The 23,323-nt window shown below is 48.0% G+C and overlaps 5 protein-coding genes across 5 annotated transcripts in view; 3 read left to right on the top strand and 2 right to left on the bottom strand.

Moving 5' to 3' along the window:
• Positions 1 to 9,793, top strand: part of LOC128310693 (protein winged eye) — a 63,902-nt gene extending 54,109 nt beyond the window's left edge. Inside the window, exons 7-14 of the mRNA XM_053047395.1 lie at positions 172 to 291; positions 921 to 1,141; positions 1,220 to 4,657; positions 4,725 to 4,947; positions 5,848 to 6,539; positions 6,611 to 6,796; positions 6,892 to 7,053; positions 7,135 to 9,793. Coding sequence (XP_052903355.1) covers positions 172 to 291; positions 921 to 1,141; positions 1,220 to 4,657; positions 4,725 to 4,947; positions 5,848 to 6,539; positions 6,611 to 6,796; positions 6,892 to 7,053; positions 7,135 to 7,563 — 5,471 coding nt within the window. The 3' untranslated portion in view covers positions 7,564 to 9,793. The remainder of the gene's footprint in view (positions 1 to 171; positions 292 to 920; positions 1,142 to 1,219; positions 4,658 to 4,724; positions 4,948 to 5,847; positions 6,540 to 6,610; positions 6,797 to 6,891; positions 7,054 to 7,134) is intronic.
• Positions 9,794 to 11,521: 1,728 nt separating this feature from the next.
• Positions 11,522 to 12,377, bottom strand: LOC128297816 (proteasome assembly chaperone 2). Its single transcript, XM_053033516.1, has one exon. The coding sequence runs from the start codon at positions 12,285 to 12,287 to the stop codon at positions 11,556 to 11,558; it is 732 nt and encodes a 243-aa protein (XP_052889476.1). The 5' UTR covers positions 12,288 to 12,377; the 3' UTR covers positions 11,522 to 11,555.
• A 257-nt stretch (positions 12,378 to 12,634) lies between these two features.
• LOC128309469 (dnaJ homolog subfamily C member 17) lies at positions 12,635 to 13,756 on the top strand. The gene is made up of 2 exons (XM_053045870.1): positions 12,635 to 12,815; positions 12,889 to 13,756. Exons 1-2 carry the CDS (start codon positions 12,738 to 12,740, stop codon positions 13,723 to 13,725), a joined length of 915 nt encoding a protein of 304 aa, XP_052901830.1. The 5' UTR covers positions 12,635 to 12,737; the 3' UTR covers positions 13,726 to 13,756.
• An 8-nt stretch (positions 13,757 to 13,764) lies between these two features.
• LOC128309468 (conserved oligomeric Golgi complex subunit 2) lies at positions 13,765 to 16,311 on the bottom strand. The gene is made up of 3 exons (XM_053045869.1): positions 16,077 to 16,311; positions 14,283 to 16,012; positions 13,765 to 14,215 (listed from the first exon to the last, which is right to left on the bottom strand). Exons 1-3 carry the CDS (start codon positions 16,176 to 16,178, stop codon positions 13,900 to 13,902), a joined length of 2,148 nt encoding a protein of 715 aa, XP_052901829.1. The 5' UTR covers positions 16,179 to 16,311; the 3' UTR covers positions 13,765 to 13,899.
• Positions 16,312 to 17,079: 768 nt separating this feature from the next.
• Positions 17,080 to 20,500, top strand: LOC128310084 (WD and tetratricopeptide repeats protein 1). The gene is made up of 10 exons (XM_053046630.1): positions 17,080 to 17,246; positions 17,347 to 17,710; positions 17,790 to 18,265; positions 18,340 to 18,729; positions 18,828 to 19,052; positions 19,132 to 19,409; positions 19,478 to 19,772; positions 19,834 to 19,946; positions 20,012 to 20,318; positions 20,398 to 20,500. The coding sequence occupies exons 3-9, from the start codon at positions 17,951 to 17,953 to the stop codon at positions 20,301 to 20,303; spliced, it is 1,908 nt and encodes a 635-aa protein (XP_052902590.1). The 5' UTR covers positions 17,080 to 17,246; positions 17,347 to 17,710; positions 17,790 to 17,950; the 3' UTR covers positions 20,304 to 20,318; positions 20,398 to 20,500.
• The last annotated feature ends 2,823 nt before the right edge of the window (positions 20,501 to 23,323 follow it).

The following is a 23,323-nucleotide window of genomic DNA, read 5'->3' as shown; positions in this document are numbered from 1 at the left end:
TGCGAGGAATTATTTAAAAATTCAAACAAACGAAAAACCTCAACCTAACCTTGGAATCCATTTTTACGGTGGACCGTTCCCTAGGTGGGGTTGCATTCCGGGATGGTCGTGAAAAGATAATTTATGACAACTATTGGTCAATAATTTCGGTTCATTTCTCAATCGTTTCAGCTCCCGTCCCCATGGAATCGATGCTACCAATGCCCCCGATACCACCGCCCGTTGGGTTCCAGCTGGTGCGTGATCCCACCACCGGCCAGATACTGTTCCTTCCAGCGGCGGCGACAATCGGTAAGTGTGTTCCCATCGCTTCACGAGACCGTTTTTTGGGCGCTACAGTGGTACTACAGTAAGACACAAAATTGCTGGGAATTTGATTAATTTAGAGTTGTTTTAAACTGCTTCATCATTTTGCTTACGTTATTTGTTGTTGAGGGGTTAGCGATAAAGTTGTTCTGGTGGGGTCTTAAATTTGACTAAATACGCTCGAAAGAGTTCATGCTTGTAATTGGACTAAAATGGTACAAGGTAGCACTTAATGTAGCATTGCAGTTTTGGGGGGCAGCACAGGACACCTCTTTGGTTTGCAGGACTCTCAAATCAGTGTTGTATTTTTTGTTTGTTTTGGACTCGTTTATTTTGAATCAATATCATTTAATTCCCGCTTTGTATCGCTTCTACTTACCAGTATGTATTTTTCTTTCTTTTTTTCTTTCTTTCTTTTCTACCTTCGTTTCTTCGATTATCGTTCGTACGTTCGTTCTCTGAACCGTAATCTGCTGCGCGGGGGCCTGTTATAACAAATTGAAACAAAAACAAAAAAAACCCATAAAACTACACGAAATGATCTGATCAAACGAAATCGACCAACACCAAAATACTACATCCCACCCTCTGCCCACCTCCCCTCAAAAACACAGCCAATCCGTCAAACCTGCTAGATAAAATCTATATTTCTTGTATAGAACCATTCCAACAAGCGGTCGTGTGGCCCTCGTATCCGCAATCGACCGCATCACTGCAGTCCCCGCATCTGCTGCTGCCGCAACTGCCGCCACAGCAGCTCCAGCCGCCACCGTTGGCCCCGTTGCAGATGCTAAGCTCGGACTATCTGAGCACGGCCAGCACGACGCTCCATCAGGTTTGAGATCACTCGGGCACAGTTTCATTTCTCGGCACATTTCTCTAACGTCTCTGTGTCTCTCTCTTACGCTTACAGCAACACACGCAAACGCATCACAGTACACGTTACCTAGCGCTGACGTCCGAATCGAATGGCAAACGGTCGTCCATCGCGAGCGGAAAGCAATCGCAAACCACCGGGACGGGATCGAGTAGCTCCGGACCGGCCAGTACCTGCGGTCAGCCCACGATCCCGCTTCCGATTCCCGCTTCGCATACCTTCATCAAGATCGAAGATTGCTCCACCAGCGCGGGACTCCATGCAGCCGGGTCGGCCCATCTCGCGACGTCTCTGTTCGGGGCGTTGAATGATGTGGATAAGTCAAACCCATCGACTGTATCGGCCGGGAACTCACTGGCGAGCGGAGCGGGACCTCATTCTCATCTTGCACTACCGGCAACCAGCGATCTTACGCCGCATCTGCTATTCCAGCCGGCCAACCTAATACACATCGCACCACACCATCCTGCCAAGGCCCATTCCACCGGGCACACGCTGCTGGAAGCGTCATCGTCTGCCGGTGGAACGCTCACTACTTCCGTGGCAAACCCAACGCCACCTCCGTCGGCACTGCCTACGACCGTAACTCCGGCCCTGCTGAGCGGATTGAGCCAAACGGCAAACGTAAGCAGCGCTCCGCCACCGTTGGTAGCTACGTCGGTATCTGCTACGACCTGTCTGACGCCTCCACCGGACACTACATCCACCATGCACGCACAGACCGACGCCACCGACGGTGCGGCCGTGTCGGTGCCGGATGTAATCGAACCACCGGAGGTACAGGACGCCAACATACAGACGGATACACCCATCATGAGTGAGGACGAGAGTACGCAGCCACCCGGTGGTACGGATACGGAAACGACCATCACCGAGGCGGCAGCCATCTTGTCCACGGAAGCGACCTTGGCGTCGGCTTACCAAGCGCTAGCAAGCGAACAACCTCTGTGCCATAGTACGCTTATTAACAGTAGTGGCGATTCCGCCATCGAGCCGGATATGTCCACCTCCGGTTTGCTGAACGCCACGAACACTTCCAACTGTGATCAGGTCGACATGGAACTGGAGCCGACCAACAACAAAAGTGCACCACCAACGCCACCGGGTCCGGTGCAAAATGAGCCGGAGAATCTAACGGTCGGTGCGACTCCCAGTGGAGGACAGCAGCGACGGGTGCCAAAACTGGAAGTCCATTCGCCTACCGGACAAGCTCCAACTGTTGTGGGAGGCACTTTTTCGACGTCCAGAAGTGAAAAGGACCCAACGGGACCAGCCCGACAGCAGGACCATCCGGTGGATCTGAGCGGATTAGAGCTACTGTCCCACAGTATTGAAGTTTTCCAAAAGAAATCATCGCTGATCAAGAAGGAACCGATCTCACCTCAGCTTCCAGCAGATCCTCCGCTCAGTTTAGTGCCATCCGTAGCTGCTACTCCAGCAGGTCCTCTTTGTCCGGAGCAGCTACCGCAGCAATCCGCTGGGTCGTGCCAGTTAGCACCAGCCATGGTTCCACCGACCGTCCCGGAGGCGTTCCTCCGCGCGGACGAACCGATGGGTGGACTGAATCTGCTGTGTGCCCTCGCAGAACAACGCTTCCAAGAGGAGGGTATGTTCAATAAAGATTCTACGGCCACATCAAGCAGCTCCGGTAGCAGCAATAGTAGCGGCAGCAGCTACACATCGACCAGCAGCTCCAGCAGTACGGCATCGCCTCCCGCATCGCCACCGAACACCTGCGGGAAACCCATCACCCAGCAGGAGTTGCTGAGCGCCGGCATTTCCAGCCACGCCGCCACTCTGGCAACTCTGAACGCTGCCGGTGCGCACGGCGGCATGGAGGCCAATTCTCGCAAGCGAAAGCACCACAAACATTCCAAAGACTCGAACGGTAAAAAGTCGAGCAAAAAATCGAAACACGATAAGGAGCAGCGGCGGGCGGAGAAGCGCCGTAAGCAAAACTCGGCGGGCGGTACGTCCCCCGATGGGGAGGGCGATCTGGATGCGGAGCTTAAGGAGAGCCTAACGCGGGTCAAGGCGAAGCTGAACCGGTGCAGCTGTAAGGATGGTGATGAGAAGGACCATCGATGCTGCCGCACGCAGTGGCCATCGGCGGACGAACTGTTCAGTGTGATCGAGTCGGACATGAAGGAGCGCCTGGAGCGGATAACGCGACAGTGTGAGGAGAAAAAGCGTGAGCTGGAACAGATGAGTACGGCTACGGTGGCGAAGGTGAAACCGCTGGCCAACAACAGCATGGTGCGCATCCCGGAGATGGGAAAGACGTTTTTCGGCGGATTCGGTTCGGTGACGACTGCTGGCGGTATGTTGAATACGTTCGGTTCCGGCAGCGGTGTACCGGGGTCCGTGCTCGGGCATGGATTGGGAGGGCCAAAGTTTAGTACGATCCCTGCGCTATCACCCAATTTTTCATCCTCGTCCAACTCTACCACGTTCGTGGAGCTGCCCAAGCTGAGCTCGGATACGGATTCGAGCGGTAAGCGGGAAGATGACGATGCATGCTCCATGGAACGGTTGTCTTACTCGAAGCGCAAGGGAGGCATCCCCAAGAAGCACGACGAGCTGACGCTGACCGAGACGATCGTCGCGAAGAAGCCCAAGAGTCTTGTCGGGTATATACTCGCGTCGAAGAACACACGCGTCACGGACAGCAGCGTGAAGGATGCGGCACAGCATCAGAAGGTGGAGAAGCAACACCACAACCATTGGAGCCATGTGCTGCATCAGAGCGGTACGAACGGAGCGGCCGTCGGGTTGGGTTTGCCCAAACAGCACCAGCACCAGCAGCAGCAGCATCACATCAGTGAATCGAAGTTCAAGAAATCGCCCATCCATTCGTCCAAGTTCGAGAGCACGACCAGCGACGACACTAGCAACCTTTCGGACAGCTCGCTGAAGCCCCAGGTCAAGATACGGTCGCCCGCCGGCGGAGTGTTTGCGTTCGAGGACGAAAACAGCAAACCGTCGGATGCGTCCTTCTCGATCTTCGGCGGTAAACCGTCGATCTTCGACAAGGTGAAGACGAACGCTACCGTCGGTCACCACCACCACCACCATCACCACCATCAGGTGGGTTCGCTCGTCGGTCTGAAAGTTTCCCCGGTGAAAGCGGCCGTCGTGACACCGCTGATGAAGCCCCAGCATCATTTGGTCGGAACGGGAGGAGCGGCCACCAACGGTAGCTTGGTCGGTGGTCCGACGATGAAGCGCAAGAAATCACGCAGCAAGGACCGCAAGCGCCGCAGCTCGGAAAAGAAACGCATCGATCAGCGGTGTCTGTTGACCAGCGAGCATCTCGGGAAGGACAAGACGCGCGTGCTCACCGCCATGGGTGGATTGTTTTATGCTGGATGTTTGAGCGCGGTCCAACCGCCGGACATTTACGCAGTAACGCTCGATGGTGAGCGTGGCAATCGGCCCCACATTATGTCCCGCGAGGAAGTGTTGCGCGATGCGGTAAGTGGTGCGATCGAGTACGATCGGTGGCGCGAATCTCAACATTATTCTCCCGTTGCCATTTCAGATATTGGAAGTAGCGCCAAAATCCGTGGATGACATCATACCCGGGACACGGCTGTGTGCGTACTGGAGCCAACAGTACCGCTGTCTGTATCCGGGTGTTGCCGCTGAACCCGCCTCACCCGATCCGGAGAAACGCTTCGTGAACGTCGAGTTTGACGATGGCGATAATGGGAAGATCGCCCTCGAGGACATTCGCTTCCTGATGAGCGACTACCCAATAGTCGGTAAGTAGTAGTGTGTGGTGGAGTTTTCCCCTCGGCATAGCCCGTTTTTCCCACGCTGGACATGATCGTAACCGTCTCAAACCTTTCCCTCAACCGCCCAAAGTATTTGTTTAGAACCCACCTTCGCTCATTACCGGTAGATCCTTCCTCTGAGTTCCTTGCGAGTGGGTTAGACTTGTGTGTGTTCAGTTAGACCTAAGTTTTGCGCCGAACTCACCGATTCTCCCGATGTCCGGGATACTGTTTTGTGACACCGGCGACTGCTACAACCTCCTCCTGAGATACATGATGTGTGAGAGATCGGTATTTTGAGTCTTTTTTTCGGTTTGCCAATGACTTCTTCTGTTTTGCCGCATGTTCTCTACTTGCCAGTTCCTCTCGTCATCTCACTCGATCTCTCTCTCTATTTCTCTTTCTCTCTCTCTCTCTTTCTCTTCCTGTATCCTTCCTGTTGCCTTGTGTTTTCCCAATTTCCTTCTCAAAAGACCGTTACTACGGTGCGGAGTGTTGAGCTTAGCCTCGGATGGGAGAAAGTGTTTGGGTTTTGTGTTTTTTCTTATGTTTTATTGTTTACATTTTTTCCTTTTTTTCTTTTTTCTCGGGTTTTGCGTTCTCACCAACCAACCAACCAAACAACCAACCAAACAACCAACCAACCTGCCACCTCTGCGTGTCAAACTCCTCGCCAACTACTACCACCGCCTGCCAATATTCGTTTGTGTCCTGTTGTAACGTTTGTGTTGCGTGCGTGTGTGTTTGTGTATGTGTGCCAACCCAACAATAACGACCCAACGGCGCCGTCAACAACACAACCGTATTCCTCTTTATTTCACAAAACCGCCTACACACACACACCAAAAACCAAAAAAAAAACAATACGTCAATCGAACAACACTCCAGAATACGATCCCAATCCTCTTTTATCGCTAGGCAAGCGTAAGCGCCAGCCAAGCCATTCCGAACCGTGTCCCCAGATCGGAACGCTCGGTCCGGCTTCTTCGCTGGTGTCGCACGGGACCACCAGTCAACCGGTTTCGCACGCCCAACCATCCGCCACCCCGCTAACGGCCACCGTCACACCGATGATCTCGTCGTCCTCACCACTGGCGGGCGCGTCGACGATCAACAGCTTCGCGCTAACGACGGAACGGGCCGAGAAGCGGCTGCACGACGAAGCGTACCGCGAGGAGCGTCGACGGTTGAAGAAAATCCGCAAGGACAAACTGCGCCGGTTGGCGGCCAACAATGCGGAACTGCAGGCTGCCGGTGGTGGTGGTGGTGGTGGTGGTGGACCCGTCCACAAGCACAAAAAGTCCAAATCGAAATGTTACGACGAGTTTTGCAAACATCGCAAGCATAAGAAGCGACGAAAGCATAAGAAGCATCACCGGGAAGCGGTTCCATCGTCGCCGGAAGGGACGGCTGCCGATGCAACCGGATCGATGGACGATGATATCTCCCAGGGCGACAGTGCATCGCAGACGGCCGGATCAGTGCAGCGCGAGGGCAACGCTCCAGCCGCCGAGAAGGAGGACACACTAACGGAGGAGGAGGTCAGTTCCTCCGTAACGGAAAGCTCCGGCTCGTACTATGTGAGTAACGTAGGGGGATGCACGATGCTCTACGATCGTTTATACTAATCTTTACATTCTTCCATCGTTAGCAACCCCAAAAGAAAACCGCAGCAACGGAACGGAAACCATCGACGGAGCAGAATGGGAGCAAAATTGCGGCCTTCCTGCCAGCGCGACAGTTGTGGGCCTGGTGCGGCAAAGGCTATCGTCGTTCGGCGGGTCGCGTGAAGAAACAGTTCTACAAATCCATCCAGCGCGGCAAAGAAACCATTTCGGTCAGTATCGGGTCGAGGAATGCCATTCCAGAGATCCCAACATATTTTTCGGATTTTTAAGTTAATTTGCGTCCGGTTTTGGGTCCATTTCGCAGGTTGGTGATTCGGCCGTATTTCTCTCGACGGGACGACCAGATCGGCCATACATCGGACACATCGAATCGATGTGGGAAACGTCCACCAACAACATGGTGGTACGGGTTAAGTGGTTCTACCATCCGGAAGAAACACGCGACTGTCCCAATCTCAAATATCCCGTAAGTGGAGCACCGTTTCATACGCAACACCCCTTGGTCACGATTGTCACTAATATCTGTAATCTGGTTTCTTGTTTTCAGGGTGCGCTGTTTCAATCACCACATGAGGACGAAAACGATGTGCAAACGATATCGCACAAGTGTGAGGTATTGGGGCTGCGTGAATACACCGCCAAGTTCGGTGCCGAACCGAAGCAGTACACCTCGATATACGACAACAACGACACCTACTATCTAGCCGGGTACTATGATCCGACGGTGATGACAATCAAAATGCAGCCGGAGATCGAAATATTGCCGCCGAACGAACGGTGGGTAACTACAGCGACGGGAACGACGGCCATGGCGACAGCTACGACAACGGCCGCAGCATCTACGAAAGCGGCCACAGCGCCTACCGCCACGGCAGGATTACCAGTGAAGTCCAACGCTAGCATCAGCATCAGCAGCAACGGTAACACCAAAGCAAGCAATAACACCGTTCCTGGGCCCAGTGTCGTTTCTGCTTGAACAGATTTCAAGCCAAGCCCATTTCTGACAACAAATCCGTTAGCGGTAACGTTTGCTGAGGAAATGGGCGACCCCTGTACATATTAAAACGCTCTACAAGAGCAACAGCAGCAACAGACGAATGCAAACAGAGATCACAACAAAAGCTCTAAACCATATACAAATCAACCCATTTAGTACAGTCACTTTGCAAAAGTGTCGATAAGACGTCGCGTAGGTTATTAAGTGCTAAGGCGGCATACGCCGGGGACGGGGGAATTGCGTTCAAATTCGATTTGACCAGCCATGTTGTCACCCTCTGTCTCTGTAGATATATGTGAAATACTTCCTTAGTCGTAAGAATGGAACTCATGCACGGAACACAACATATTCGCCATTTGATATTCAGCGTGTGTGTGTGTGTGTGTGTGTGTAGGGAAGGAAAAGGGCGCATTTTTGTGGCAATTAATTTATTCATTAACAAATTTCACAATCAGCACGACGAGAGGGGATTGTGTGTAAATAGTTAACAGGAGGACGAATGTGGAAGAACAGCAAGCAGACACACACGAATCACGGAAGACGGGGGTAAAACCTTATCAATCAATCAGTAGAGTTGAATGTCTATTTAATAATTGTTCCGTAATAATAGAGATAACCCATTGCCAAAACGAGGATCAAACAAACAAAAAAAAACCCAAACTTGTGCGATACAAAATTCATAGCAAGCATGCAACATAAAACAAAAACACAAGCAACGTGGCGTTGTCCTCGGGATTGGGACTATATTTTTCTACACCGGTACACGAGCAGAAAGGACGTGGCGTGATACTTGTTTTTCTTGTCGCAAGAGGTTGTGGCACGATAGAAGAGGGCCGCGTGGGTTATTAGCAGAAAACCATGGATGTGATTTTACGTTTGTTCTCGCGTGATGAGTCGCGCGTGGTGTTTGGCAAGCGTACCTTTTCGGATGCAACCACAACAACAAAAAAGTACTATTTTGGATTAAAGCCTAAAGGGAGAATCATAATAATTATCAAAACAACAAAAAAAAAACAACGTTTCGGAAGAGCTTTTTTGGAGAAATCGACATTACCTCTGATATATACACAAAGTTTATAACAAAAAGAAAAAAACAAAAGAGAAAACAAAATTATGAAGCAAACAGAAAAAAAATTGAGCATATGAACGTAAGGTAAACATTTGAAAGTTTAAAGAAGATTACAAGATACAAACACAAAATTGATACCACCAAAGTTTTTGGAGCCTGAGGCAACAAAACAAATTCGAAGAGTAAATACTACGCGTCAAATCATGGCTGTTTTTTGCTATATGTGAAGTGCAATATTTGGAAGTAAGAAAAAGGAGAGAGAGATACACACACACGACATGGGAGAAAACAATTATTATGGAGTGTAGTTAGAAATGTGCGTCATTGATTTCGATTTCCATTCTACCGATTACGCGCTACAACACTCTTACTTTTGAAGTTCATTCCAGAAGCACTTAGTTGTGAAGACGACATGGTCATATTCGGACACAAGTACATATTATCATGCTCCTAGTGTATGTTAAATCAAACCATTCGCTTACTCCATAGCAACATAGCAACAGATGAATACTTGAATGTAAAATCCAGCAACGGCAAACACACCTTATTCGAAACTAATGGGTTCCTAAAACAAACGCACTCAAGCAGAGGAGAGTAGTAGGGACGGTTTTATCAATGCGTAATTTTAATATCAGCCTAAGGAGGGTGTCATCGAAAAAAAAGGCATGTAAATAAGTTTCTGTACATTAGGGTCACCTGTTTTGCTGATTCCTCAACCATTATTCTCCCCTTTTGCACTCTACTACGTCTGCTGTAAATAGCTCAGTGCATTGTGGTGGTGCCTGGTCTGTTGGCCGAACCACACAACCGTTTAGTAATATCGTTTAAAACACCGATGACGAGCTTTTCATTTCGAGTAAGAATTAAACAACTCTCCATTTTCGATCACATTATGGCGCCAGTGTTTTGTGTATTCGCTGTGAGAAACGTAAGTCTGCAGAGGGGATGATAACTGCGCCTAGCACACACATACGCACGGTTTAAAGAAGATCGTGTCGATCGATCGATCTCTGGTCAACATTTGAACGGAGGGCGTTTCGTAAGGTACATTAAGGTACGGTTCGATTAGATGTAATATGTCTTTCGCAAGAAATTATATAAATAAAACACGCAATAAGATTTTTTATTCTATACATACATTGAAAATTTATGATAATGGTGGTTTTTGGTTGTCCTTTTGATCCGAACTTGTTGTATATCACATAAGGAGCTTGTTTTATATCACATAAGGCGAAGGAAATCTTTCTCGTTTTCCGCTCGTTGAAATCGTTTTTCAAATTCCATACAAACCACTTGTTGTAAAGGCATACTTTGTTGTAAAGGCAAGAGTGTAATAAAATAACGAACAAACAAACAAATGAAACACAACTGAAAATACTAACAGCAGTGCAAATTAATTATTATCTCCTCGACTCTTAAATTCGCAACAAGCAGCATCCGAAAGTATTTTTATTGATAAAACAATATGTAAGTATAATTATTTGGGTGTATTATTTAATAAACGTGGTTAATTTTGAACATTTTGTTTTAAGAACTCTATCCGCACCATGTCGATCGTTCCTCGCACATTATTTTCGTGTCTTGCGCATGCGTTTAAATCTCCACAGTGCATGAAAACAGTGCATATCCGAAATCCCATACAAATCAGCTGTTTTCAGATTTCCGATACCAAGAGAACATGTTTTTCAAGCGGTGACACCTGCAGTGTGGAATAAATTTGCAAATCCGTATTGCATACTATCAAACCCGTGAGAGCGATCGCTAGGGTAAACTAGGCGTGGCATAAATTTCCCCATCCGTATTGCATTGCATACCATCAAACCCGCGAGAGCGATCGCTACGGTAAGGAAGGTGGATGAAACGGCATCCTCGCCCAAACTTTCCATCGGCTGCTACGAAATTCCATACAAAACGGGCCGTTTTCAGATTTGCGACACCAAGAGAGCATCCAAAACAGGAGGTAACATGTATGTCCCTGCAGCGTGCCTATAGCTGAGCCGCTCTCGCGTGTTATCATTGGGCGTGAGAGAAGAGTATCCACCATGTTGGATTGTATTGCAGGGCTTTTGGGGACTTTTTTGAAATGTTCAGCGTGATGTTTTTTGGTTCGTTTGGTATCTCATATGATTGACTCGTTCAGCAAGTTATTTTTAGCAGCAACAACATTCGAAGGTGACTCGATAGCTCTACTGAACTTGTCAACGCATATCATAGCATAGCTTTGCTTTTCCCGAATAAAACAACGCCGAGTACGACTTGTCAATACGGCGACGCCAACCCTGCATCGCTTTAAGGGGAAAATCCCCTCTCTCATTCGCGCGGTAGTGAGCTCGGATTTAGCATCGACAGCTGATCTCGCTCACACCATTCGAGCGATTCGATCGCCATGTTTGGCTTTGGGTAGCGTGTATGAGATCTGTATCTACATTTTACTCAGGCGAGTGGAACTGTGTGGTCCTCGGTATGATCGCCTTGTGTGGTTTAGTGTTGCGTGTGTGTGGGCAACACCCACATTCTACTCAGGCGAGGGGAACTGTTTGCTCTTCGGTATGATCGCCTTGTGTGGCTATGTGTAGCGTGTGTATGCACAACTGAGAGAATCAGCTGCGTACCCGTCGGCTGATACGAAATTCCATACAAAACGGGCTGTTTTCAGATTTTCGACACCAAGAGAGCATCCAAAACAGGAGCTGACATCAATTCCCCTCCAGTATGCACATTGCTGATCCGCTCTCACGTGTTATCATTGCGCGTGAGAGAAGAGTTTCTAATACGTTGGCTATTATTATTGTGAGTTCGATACACGAACGTACATTTTTATTTTACTTTTAATATTCCCTCTTTACCCGCAATAATAACGTTATTTAAAAGCAAGGGTTTCATTGTGGTGTGGCTAGCATTCTCAATACAACGATTTCGGATGTGATGTGCCGAACAGATGTTTCCATGAGTTGGGCCACCGGAAGTCTGACTTACCGGCCGGCAACAAACGATCGCCCGCGACCGCATTCAGCATGCGCGCTAGCAACAATCCTTCCGCCGTATTATCACCCTCCGATACGTACATGAAGAAAATTACGGCCGGCACACTGCGTGCCGTGAGTGCTTCCAACAGTTTCGTTGCATATCCGCCACCGTGTATAACGCCTCCGGCATGTTTTGTCCACCGTTCGTCCTGCAGACGACCAGCAGCATCGCCCGTTTGTTCGTACAGCTCGTTGGCGACGTACCGGAATGGTCCGGTGCGTATGTCGCACTTTTCGTGCGAGAAACAGCTGGCCAGCAGGAACACGCGTGAAAATTTGCGGTCACGCACAAAGTCGCTCAACTCGTCCAGGAAGGATTGCCGGAGTGGACCGACCAACGGCGCACGGATTTGTAGCACCAGCAGCTTCTCTGCCTTCGAAATGTACAGCTCGGCCGTGGTGGTAACGGTGTGGTCGTTGCTTGTATGTTCGAATGCTGGTGCACCGACGATGGGAATCAGGGCGGGAGACCACAGCAATCCAATCGGTTCCAGTTGCAGCGTTTCGATGACGGCATCTACTGCAAGCTGTGGAACGTTTCCCACGCTAACCGAAGGCACAATAAAACTGTAGCCGGTGAAATCGACCTCTTCTTTGAAGGAAAACATGTCCGATTTGTAGGGATAATCGCGAAATGCGGCAGGATTGTATCACTTGCAGTGAGCAAATTTAAAGGCAAGAATGAGTCGACTGTTTTGTTTATGTGCTTCCCGGCCGATGCGGTGAAATGACAGCCACGCTTCACGGTTCAAACGAAAAGCAACGAAGCGTTTCATTTCAAGCCAAATCGCAAGTCAAGCTAGCTTGAGTTAAGTGGGTGCCAAAACAATTTCATACATTTGTATGGCAGAGGGGAATGAAGATGCTACATGAACTCAGTGTCGAACCTTTCGACTGTATGGTGTAAACGTTACTCTCAAGCGTTTGTTTACGTTTTCGTGTCCGCATACAGTGCTCCAGAAAGAAACATTTCCTTCTTCCGATTAGAGAGGATTTAAGGGCAAAGTTTCGTCTAGAAACTAGCGAAATAATCCGTAAATAGTGCTCAGATAATAAGGATGGTGGACGTTAAAAAGTTCAGCGATATTGACATTTACGGTCTGCTGGAGGTGGATATAGCGGCCACCGAACAAGAGGTACCGGAATGTGAACGATCAGAGTGCATACGACAGAGTCTTTACTAACTAAAATATCTTCTTTTTTGTGCAGATCCGTAAAGCGTACCGTAAGAAAGCCTTACAATGCCATCCGGACAAGAACCCCGACAATCCGAAGGCGGCCCAGCTCTTCCAGGAGCTATCGAAGGCGCTGGAAATATTGATGGATGTTTCGGCGCGCACTGCCTACGATCGGTTGCTGAATGCAAAGAAAGCTGCCGCATTGAGAACGAAACAGCTGGATAGTAAACGACAAAAGCTAAAGGCTGATCTTGAGGAACGGGAAAGGCAGGCGAAAGAATCGGCCACCGGTGGGTACAAAAAGGCTAGCAGCAAAACACCCGAGGAACTGTTTCAGGAAGAATTTGAACGGTTGCGCAAAGAGGGCTCGAAGTTGATAGAAGAAGAGCAGGAACTAATGCGCCGCCAGCTAAAGGAAGAGCTACGCATGATGCAAACACCAAACGCTTCTAGCTGGGATTCTTCGCAGCATCGAATAAAAATACGCTGGAAAGCGGAGAAGAATGATACTACCAACGGCGGCTACACGGAAGAAATCTTGCGCAAATTTCTCAGCAAATACGGTGATCTGAATGCGCTCGTAATGAGTCCGAAGAAGCACGGAAGCGCACTGGTGGAGTTCCGCACAAAGGATGCCGCCGAAATGGCTATATCGTACGAGAAAGGTCGTTTAGACAACCCTTGCACGTTAGAATGGATTGGAGCAGCACCGGCACAAGGAAAATCCAAAGCTACGGCAGGCAGTACCATCACGGATCGGGATTATGAAAGTCTTGTGTTGCGGCAACTACGACAGGCCGAAGAACGGAAACGACTAATTGAACAGATGATGAAGGAAGAGACCGAAGCCGAATCATCGGCCCAATAAGTTGCACACGTTGTTGTTTTGTCTGTATTTTTTAAATTATTATTTGACTATGAGCCGAAAGAAGTATGCCGACCCAAAACAGAATCTTTGGGTAACAGTGTGTTTGTGTGTGTGTGAATAGGGAATTAGGGAATAATATTTAACAAGGCATTCGAGGATACGCACCCGATGTCGTTACTGCGTCTGTTCACACCCGTTTCGTCCTTTGCTAGCGTCCTCCACAAGCTGGATCAGTTGTGGCAGTTGGGACACGTCTTGCCGACCGATGTGTGCGTGCTGCTCAACAAATCGCACGTAATGCATGACGTCCGCCTGTAATTGAAGCCGAATTTTATCATCATCCGACGGGGCCTGAATGCGATCGGCATTGTTGGTGGTGGCCGTAGACGACGCAACCGTTCCGGAACGATCGCGAAGATTCTTCAACCGTCTCAACGATTCCTCCGTCTTTTGCACCGATGTCAACACTTCGTCGATCATTTGGTAGTATCTGTGATTAGGGGGAAAAGATGGGTAAACAACGTTCAGCGATAGAAAATGTTGCAAAAATTACTTACTGCACTGTCACGTGGTTGTAGACACCGGTCAGAAAGTCGCGCATCGCATCACCACCGATCATGGAGTCATAATTCTTCCGAAACGCATCGATCGGTGCGAGAACTTGTTCAAGGTATGCACAGCAACGGCTAGGCACGTCACGATTCGTTTTCCGATACAATCTCGGTATGTCACTCACTTGACGAAGTTGCGGTATGCTGGCGGTGATCAGTTCCTTCACTATCAATTGCTGCAGTTGCAAGCGTCTTTCGCCAAAGTTTTTTCCACTTTCGCCGATTATGGTTTCAAGCTCATTTCGTGATGCTCCGGGTGGACTCTTCTCCACGACGAGGTTGACGATTGAAGGAATTTTTAATTCGATGTTTCGTAGGTCCGAATACAGCGCTATCAGAAAGCGAATGCGTTCTGTGTCCTCTTCAGAAACAGTGTCCTCTTGCTTTGGAGCAGGGCGAAATACTTCTCCACACCACACGCTCAACCGAGCCAGAATCTGGAGCGTGAGTTTAAGGAACCGGTGGAACAACTGGGGCAAATATACACCATCCTGCCAGCATTTCGATATGGCCGTCAGAGCAGCAGAGAACTGCGCTACATTAAACTGTGATGCGGAAATACTGGATGCCAGCTGACGCGATGATGCTGACTCACTGCAACTCGCCTCGAGCCCCGCGCCGATCTCCTGAAACCGTATCTGGAAGTAAACGGGCAAATTCCAACGCAGCTGAAAGCTACGATACTGCGCGTGTGCCTTGAACTGGGACACATCGTCCGCATCGTCGATGATCAGCTCGATGCGCTCCAGAAACTCGAGCGTACATTTGTACTTCTGATAGAAGGCATCCGGATTGCCGGGCGCAAAGATTGACGACATGTTCGTCTCCATCCGTCGCTCAACTTCGGCCCAAAAGCTGTTCACAATAAAGTTGTATCCCTTCACCTTTCCGTTGCGCTTCGTCAGCAGACAGAGCTGCTTCATGTGCATCGAGACAAAGTCTAAAATCTGATTATAAATGCCCGTCAGACCTTGGGGTGAATTCTGCAGACTGGTTTCCGAGATGACACGGTTCATGAAGGGGGCCACAATTTCACCTCGAAACACTTCCTCTGCCGTGCGACATTCGTCCAGCGTGCAATAGATGCGCAGACAGCGTTCAAGCTCCTTCGGTTCCGGCTCGTCCAGGGCACGCAGCAAGTAGCTTTTCAACCGACCCAACAGTTCACCCCAGAGATCTTGCGCAAGTTGGCGCTTGGCATCGTCCAGAAAGCTATGGCAGAATTTACTGTTAAACTGCAGTTGTATAGATTCAAGTGCAGCACGCTCGAGCAACGTTGCATCGAAAGAATCCTTTCTGTCGCTCAGTAGCATGTCTTCCAGCTTTTTCAGCGAAGCTTGCGCTCTGCCCAAACTCTGCAGCGATTTCTTGTAAGAGCGAAGTAGCTTTTTTTGTTCCAGGCAGCTGGCAATTTCGCTCATGCTTCCTTCGAGTGCGCCCTTCACCTGGTCTACTTCGTCGCGCAACTTCTTCAGCGGTCCCTCGATGGCATCGATCTGCTGATCCAACCCAATGAGGTTCGCAGAAAGATCGACAAAATCGGCATAATCCTGGTTGATCAGTTCGATCATCGCCGAACGGAGCACTTTCAGATAGAGACCCAGATCGTCGCGGATAATTTCCAAACTGCCAGCATTTCGGTTCTCGTGCAGAAACTCATCGACGGAAAAAGTTTTCTAAAAATATGGGAAGCAGACAATCAAAGATAGAGCCTGAATTAAGTATTAGGAGCGTACATACCTTCATGAATTCGTTCTTGTCGAAGCACAACGTTGCCGGACCAGCCGGTAAGCTGAACAGCTCGCCACCGCTGCTGACTGGTGGCGTTAGCTTTTCCTCCATCGCTAGCAATTGTTTGCGGTCTTGTACGCTAGGACGTGAAACATCTAGGACGATCACACAAACCACAAAGGACGATGCGAACGTAACACCACGGAACAACAACACTCGCCAATTTACGACATGATTTTGTTAATTTTTTACTACCTTTGACACATCATCAACAAACCCCTCACAATGGTTCCCTCTGTTGGTCCAGTGAATTTTGATTTTCGTATTAAATATATGCAACCAAGTTCGATTTCGATCGATTTCGATTGGATTAAGCAAACAAAAAGAAATTAAGCATTTTGAATTAGATTTTCAATCACAAAAATGCAACATAGAAATCATATTTAGGAATGGTTTTTATGATTTTTACGGACAGATCAAACTTCAGGCAGTCCCCGAGATACGCGGTTCCTCCTTCGGTTCCTTGGAAATTTGATAACTGAAACATTACATTAATTATAATTAATTAATAGGTATTTTCGACCAATTTTTCATCATTTTGCTTAAATTATGTGCTAAAAACTAGCTCAGCTGTCAAATTTCCAAGGAACCGAAGGAAGAACCGCGTATCTCGGGGACTGCTTGTAATATTGTATTAATCCTGTTTAAACGTTCGGTAACGGTTGTGAAATAATCGCGCCTTAGTAATTTATAAAATAAAAAACGTATAAAAAGAACTACATCATTCATAAATGATACTTCGCAAAGTCAGAAAAACTAGTAATAAATTTAAGTGCGTAAGTTTGTGCATAGAGGAAAGCAGTATTGCTGAATTCTTCACAAGTTTTTGTCAACGGTTGTGTAAGCGCTGCTTAATCGTCTGCACTGGGCGAGATGTTTTGATTTGTCAATGCAATTAAATCATTTGTTGTCATCGGTGCACTGAGACGTCTTCGAGGAATGGGATTGATACGGTAGGATGGGATGTGATTAAAATAAAAGAAATCAACACAACTTTGAGTAGAACATTATGCGGTGCAAAGTCCTCCTCGGGGGTTCTTTCCGGGATTTGTAATCTGTAAAATTGTCCAGAGTGCTAAAGGACACAGTTCTTCGGCATCGGACGAATACGAAGAGCAGGTAGGTTAAATTTTCTAAGTAAAGCAACGTCGTTCTAGCCTACCCTAGTGAGGGTTGACACATTTTCCGAGGAATCTTATCGTTTCCCTGTTGGGCGAAGATCTCTAATCAGGAAGGAACATATTTCGCGACGGTACCCTCCAGCTGTGCATAGCGAGTGTGAATGTTCTACCCCTAGAAGCTGAGTACGACAGGAGTGGTTGCCTAAATTCGTTGAATCACGGTTCCCCCGTTGATCACGAAATAATCATTCAGCCAGCATGAAGGTTCTGGAAAGTTGTACATAATAAGGGTAAACATTCCAGTGCCTATCGTAAAGACGAACGACACAAGTCGGAACAAGTGCGATTTTGCTGTTTGTGTCGAGCGATAGGCACCAGCAGCAGTGAGTGCGAAAGAGATAACGAGCGAGTGGGTGCATCTCGATTGGAAAGGCAGCGGTCGGCTCGGTGTGTCCCCGGCAGGTACAGAGGTTTTGCAAGAAAAACAGTCTGCTGTCACAATGACGTATTGACGTCGTTAAAATCCTGTTTTTGTTTGCAGGAGCTGATCAGCCTTCCTCCCAAAGTGAGCTGTGGATTGCCGAAAAGTGTCGACGACGATCAATCTCAGCCGAAAATTAGGCATAGTTTCAAACAGTGCTTAGCCATTGGCGCTGGCCTTCCTCCAGCGAGCTGCAGTGGGAAAGAAAACAGTGAGCAACAATGAACATGAAACCGAAACAACCGTACGGAAACACACGTAATGTGACGAAAATATTAACTGACCGTGCATACTGGGATATGGAGCATGTGCTTCGGAAGCGCCTCCGAACAGCGCCCCAGTTCGTGGACAACATCGAGCTCGAGGCGGAACTGCGCGGCCACAATGGTTGTGTGAACTGTTTGCAGTGGAGCGACAATGGGCACATCCTTGCGTCCGCGTCGGACGACTTCCATGTCATGCTGTGGGACCCGTTTCGTCACAAGCAGTTACATGATCTGGTGACACCACACGAGGGTAACATATTTTCCGTAAAGGTAAGGCGACCATGACGCTTGGGAAATGTTTATCGAGATGTATTAACAATAATCTTTCACGTTTTCTTATGTAGTTCCTGCCGAAACGAAGCAATTCCCTCTTGGTAACTGGTGCTGGCGACTGCAAAACCTTCGTGTTCGATATCAACCGACAGAACGATTATCCGATTCGTCAGTGCAGTTGCCACGCGCAGCGCGTTAAACGTTTGGCCACATCACCTAGCAACGTGCACATGTTTTGGTCGGCCGGTGAAGACGGATTGGTACTGCAGCACGATCTTCGGCAACCGCACGAATGCTATGGACATGACGCGAACGTCCTGATCGATCTGCGGATCGACATGGTACTAGCGCCGGAAGTGAAGTGTATCGCTATCAATCCACAACGGCCGGAGCAGCTGGCAATTGGATCAAATGATATCTACGCCCGGCTGTACGATCGGCGGATGATTTCTCCTGGCAAGGTGAGAGCGGGTTCGCTTTATAGCAGAGTTGCCCTGAATGTACATTTTGAGAAGAGTCATTCCTAGACTAATGCCTTCACGTTTTGTCCATTTTGTAGCTTGATCGAAGTGTGGAGGCCAGTATCCCGAAGGATGGCTGCGTGAAATATTTTTGTCCGGGCCATTTGGGGAGCAAGTATCAGGCGGCACATCAGCTGGGCGACATTTATCAGTACAAAGCGGTCACTTACCTCACATTCAGCCCGGATGGCACCGAGCTGTTGGCCAACATGGGTACGGATCATATCTATCTGTATGACGTCAACAATCCACGACATCCGCTGGTAAGTAGCGCTGATAATAGCGTTGTCACACCAATATCAACCTCGGACGTTTTTGTTTCGCTTTATTTCTACAACACAGTTTCTAGAATTGCCAAAGTTCCCCAGTACGCCCGAAGGTGGTAATGCGAATGATGGGGAGTGCAATGGTGGCGATAAACTATCTGTTGGGGCAGAGAAGACGAAACACAAGTTCCCACCGGATGTGGAGCAGCTGAAAAAGGAAGGCAACGCTAGCCTGGAGAAGGATCAGTTCCTGCAGGCAATCAACAAGTACACACAAGCGATACAGAAAGTAAATGGCAAGGACTGTGCTATATTTTACCTAAATCGTGCAACGGCCCTGATGAAACGCGGTTGGTAAGTACACGAAAAGTACCGGGTAGAATAATGTAAGTGTGTAATAATAATCGCGAAATTGTTGATAGGTACGGAGATGTGTATGCTGCGGTTCGTGACTGTCATACTGCGTTGCGCCTGGATCCACACTACGTGAAAGCTCATTTCCGGTTGGCCAAAGCTTTGCTCAAGTTGGAAAAATCGAAAGAAGCACAGATCTGTCTAGAGGAACTGGTGCGAAGGTTTCCATCGTATGCGAAGAACCCTGGCATCCTCATGCTGGAGAAGGATATAGGCATTGATATCGAAAAGGCACGACACCGGGCCACGTTGGGTCGAAATCCGGACCTTGAAAGCGAAAGCACGAACACGGAAAAGGAAAAGGTGAGTGTTTTATTGGTTCAGTCACGTCGAAGTTTTGTGGCTCACACGTTTATCTTTATAGTACTGGCGATCGATGTCGATGGACTACGAGCAGCGTTACATCGGTCATTGCAACACGAAAACCGACATCAAAGAGGCGAATTATTTTGGAGATTCTAACTACATCGTAGCTGGGTATGGTTTATAGTAGATTCGAGATGTGTTGCTAGATTGTAATGACACTTTTCCGAAATTTGTAGATCCGATGATGGGAATTTCTTCATCTGGGATCGGCACAGCGGTATCATCCATTCGATCTTTCAAGCGGACGAGCTGATTGTCAACTGCGTTCAGCCGCATCCGTTCACCTGTATGCTGGCGACGAGCGGCATTGACCACGAAGTGCGCCTCTGGTCACCCCAGTCGCCAGAGAAACCAACCCTGCGACGTGTGCTTAATGTCGATAATGTCGTTGACGAAAATCAGACTCATATGCAGATCGATCCGTTCGATTCGATTGCACCGGACCAGGCGATCTGTCGGGCTAGTTAGCTTCTAGCGCAACTGGTACTGTAACAATGCTCGATCGAAGACTATCAACCATGCACCAGCAGTAGCTAATTCGTATTACTTTATTTGCTTGCAGATCGACAGTATCATACATGTGATTAAAGCTAGCATTAATAAATTATTCGCAAGAGTACCGTTTCTGTAACTGAAACGGTGCCGTGGCTGTCTCGAACCGCAGGTTATAAAAAACACATACTTGCCAGTTGAACGGGCACCTTCCGCTACCGGTGTACTACGCGATACTCAACAATTAACAGCAATCTTGATGGTGTTGAGTGGTGACTGGATTCGGAGATTATCTGCCATTGCATGACTTCAATGACCGATCTCTTCCGCGTGGAACTATTTAATCATCCCGGCCGAAAAGTTTGTGACGGTAATGTACGGTAGAAACACCTTTGCGACACGTTGAACCTCGCCTGGAACGACAAGAACCGCCCGGACCTGTTACTGCAATCCAGCCGATGCACGTACACGTGTACTCATCATTCACTCGCCCTTTCTCCAGCATCTTCCATCCAATATGGAATCGAGTAATATTTTTGTTTTGTTATATCCCCTTGCTTAATCGTATAGTTTAAAGTGTTGCGGATCAAAAATAATCGTGAATATGTTCTGTGAAGCAACGTTAATATGAATATTTAAAGTCGAATTTAAAGTGTATAGTTGAACTCTCAGATTTAACCGTTCGTCATCCTTTTGATAGGGCTTTTATTAGTGATCTTTTACTTCCAGGAAATGAATATTGTTCTGTTTCGCCACAAAAGCTCCTTTCGGAAGTTTATATGTTGTATCCTTTATCAAATGATCGCGTTCGATCGATTCAATAAGCATCAACGTTACGTTGAAGCTGGAAAAAAGAACATATTTAAACATAATACCATACTGGCGGACGTAATTATAACGAATAAACGCAAGTTCCACATCCGAACGAACCGGAATCGTTGGTGCAATATGTTACCAAAAGAGAAGAACGTTCGTTTGTTGGCTTTTTTTAATATGTGAGTGTCACTAGTGCGTGTGACAGGTGCCTTAAACCAATAGCGATATGTAGCTGTAGAAGAAAATGAAGCAACCACATCGACAATGTTGCTACCTCGAATGGACCTCATTTCGTCCGCCTGTGGCAACAGGAGACTACTTTCAAAGTCAGGAACAAACCGCAACATCCGGCATGGCGAATCGGTGCGTTATAGCGATAGGTTACTCGACTTCCTGTTACTTGCCCTTAACCGCATAAGCCGCAGTACCAGATCATAAACCATCGTTTGGACAGGTACGAGTTGGGTGATGCACGTTTGCCTTCGCTTGGGCAGTGGCAAGATTGAAAGGAAGTCGTAAACATTTCTGGCCCGTTTGCTCGGCCTGTTCAATCGATCAAACCCGAACCCCGTTGGTCTTCGCCGTGTTCGTCGGACAAACGTAGTGCGAGTGAAAACTGAATTGTGCCACGACGTTAAAGCGGTTACGGGGAGGCCATAATAGCCATTTTGCTCGTTACATTTATTTACACAAAACAACCCACCACAAGGCAAAGGAAAATAAGAAAATGTAAGCCATTTACTCGCTGTGACGGGCACCTTGAAACATGCAAACCGTTCCGAAGACGTGTAGACCTAGAACGTTGCTACGTACGATCTTAGCCGCAATATCTTGTGTTAGAGTCTTTTTACCGAGTGGGTTCTTTGCTGCATAAGAAATGGATCTCTTACTATGTTCGTTTTCCTCATCTTTCTCGTTGCGCCCATCGCGCCTGGTTCGCTCTTTCGCTGGCGAATGTAATAGATTTTAATCACTATCGAATTAATCATTCGTCAGAAAGATTAACGACGAATAATGGAATATAAACTGCATCGCTTTTTTTTTTGCGCTCTCTTCACGCTTTGCAAATCCTTTCCCGACACCAAGCGGTCTCGGTCGGCTACGGTCGTGAGAGGGTCCATGTAAAATGTTTCTTCTTGCCGTGGCCTTTCCTCTCTGCGTGGTGGTGCATCTGAACGTGTGCAGCTCGGCTGTGGCTGCATCATGCAGAATCGTTCGTTCTGCAAAACGATCCGGTATCTCTTCCGTACCATCGGGATCTTCGCGTATAGGTAACCTTTCGATTGGCGATGTTCTAGTCAGCGGTATGAAGATGCGCTTCGTTTGTCGATGTACGTAGAGTGAAGGTCACGCGGATGGTTGTGAAGCAAACGGCAGCCAGTGTTGCGATTATTGATGTTATTTCGGTTTGTAGCTGAAGATCACGATCGTTAGGTTGGGGTTTTTCTTCTCGAGCTTCACGACACTGAGCGTATGCTGAAGGGCAACGGTAGGCGGAGTAGGCGGTCGCCTAGAGCCTCGCCGTGTTGAGGTCCCAAAACATGTGTGTAGTAGTTAAATACATAGGCCCAGTCTCCTATGCTAGAGGGGGCCCCGAAGGGTACCACAAGATGCCCCTGGCAATATTTGAAGTTGGGACAAAATAGTAGTTACGGTTCACTTGCTTAAAGCAAAATGCTTACAGCAATCGCAAGCGCGAGCCAAGCACTGCAATGGTCGATTAGTATCCCTAAAAGAAAATCAACTGGTGATCATAAAAAAAACAACATGCTTCCTACCTTGTGGGCAATGGGGCGTATTATTTTGGTTCATCCTGGCAAGGACGAAATAGTTCGCGTAGTGACGCTGCGCACAGCATCCGGTAAACACGTCGTATCGATTGGCAATGTTACCCAATCCAAATTTGGATTTTGCTCAGCAAATTGGATAGGAAGATTGGCACTGGCACTGAATAGCATGTAGCAACAAACCATGTTTACATTTATTTACTTTTATAGTTGTAAGTGATAACAAGGCAAGGCACATACCCATATATACCCATAAATTCAATTTTTTGGTGACCGGAATGTGAAAATTAAGGTTTATAAAAGAACATTCCTCTCACATTCCTATCAAACGCATTAGAGTGAAGGGGGAAAAGGCAAAACGGATCCTGCATCTCTTTCGTATTTTGCGCCGAT

This window comes from Anopheles moucheti, chromosome 2, assembly GCF_943734755.1.
Source record: "Anopheles moucheti chromosome 2, idAnoMoucSN_F20_07, whole genome shotgun sequence".
NCBI lineage: Eukaryota > Metazoa > Arthropoda > Insecta > Diptera > Culicidae > Anopheles > Anopheles moucheti.
This window is presented reverse-complemented; position numbering and strand designations above follow the sequence as displayed.

Excerpts from the sequence above, each read along its gene's own strand:
- LOC128309468 (XM_053045869.1), bottom strand. The coding sequence starts at position 16,178 with ATGGAGGAAAAGCTAACGCCACCAGTCAGCAGCGGTGGCGAGCTGTTC. Across the intron at positions 16,013-16,076 it reads ACAAGAACGAATTCATGAAG|AAAACTTTTTCCGTCGATGA; the intron begins GTATGTACGCTC and ends CCATATTTTTAG. Across the intron at positions 14,216-14,282 it reads TACAACCACGTGACAGTGCA|ATACTACCAAATGATCGACG; the intron begins GTAAGTAATTTT and ends CCCTAATCACAG.
- LOC128309469 (XM_053045870.1), top strand. The coding sequence starts at position 12,738 with ATGGTGGACGTTAAAAAGTTCAGCGATATTGACATTTACGGTCTGCTG. Across the intron at positions 12,816-12,888 it reads TAGCGGCCACCGAACAAGAG|ATCCGTAAAGCGTACCGTAA; the intron begins GTACCGGAATGT and ends TTTTTTGTGCAG.
- LOC128297816 (XM_053033516.1), bottom strand. The coding sequence starts at position 12,287 with ATGTTTTCCTTCAAAGAAGAGGTCGATTTCACCGGCTACAGTTTTATT.
- LOC128310084 (XM_053046630.1), top strand. The coding sequence starts at position 17,951 with ATGAACATGAAACCGAAACAACCGTACGGAAACACACGTAATGTGACG. Across the intron at positions 18,266-18,339 it reads GTAACATATTTTCCGTAAAG|TTCCTGCCGAAACGAAGCAA; the intron begins GTAAGGCGACCA and ends TTTCTTATGTAG. Across the intron at positions 18,730-18,827 it reads GGATGATTTCTCCTGGCAAG|CTTGATCGAAGTGTGGAGGC; the intron begins GTGAGAGCGGGT and ends TCCATTTTGTAG.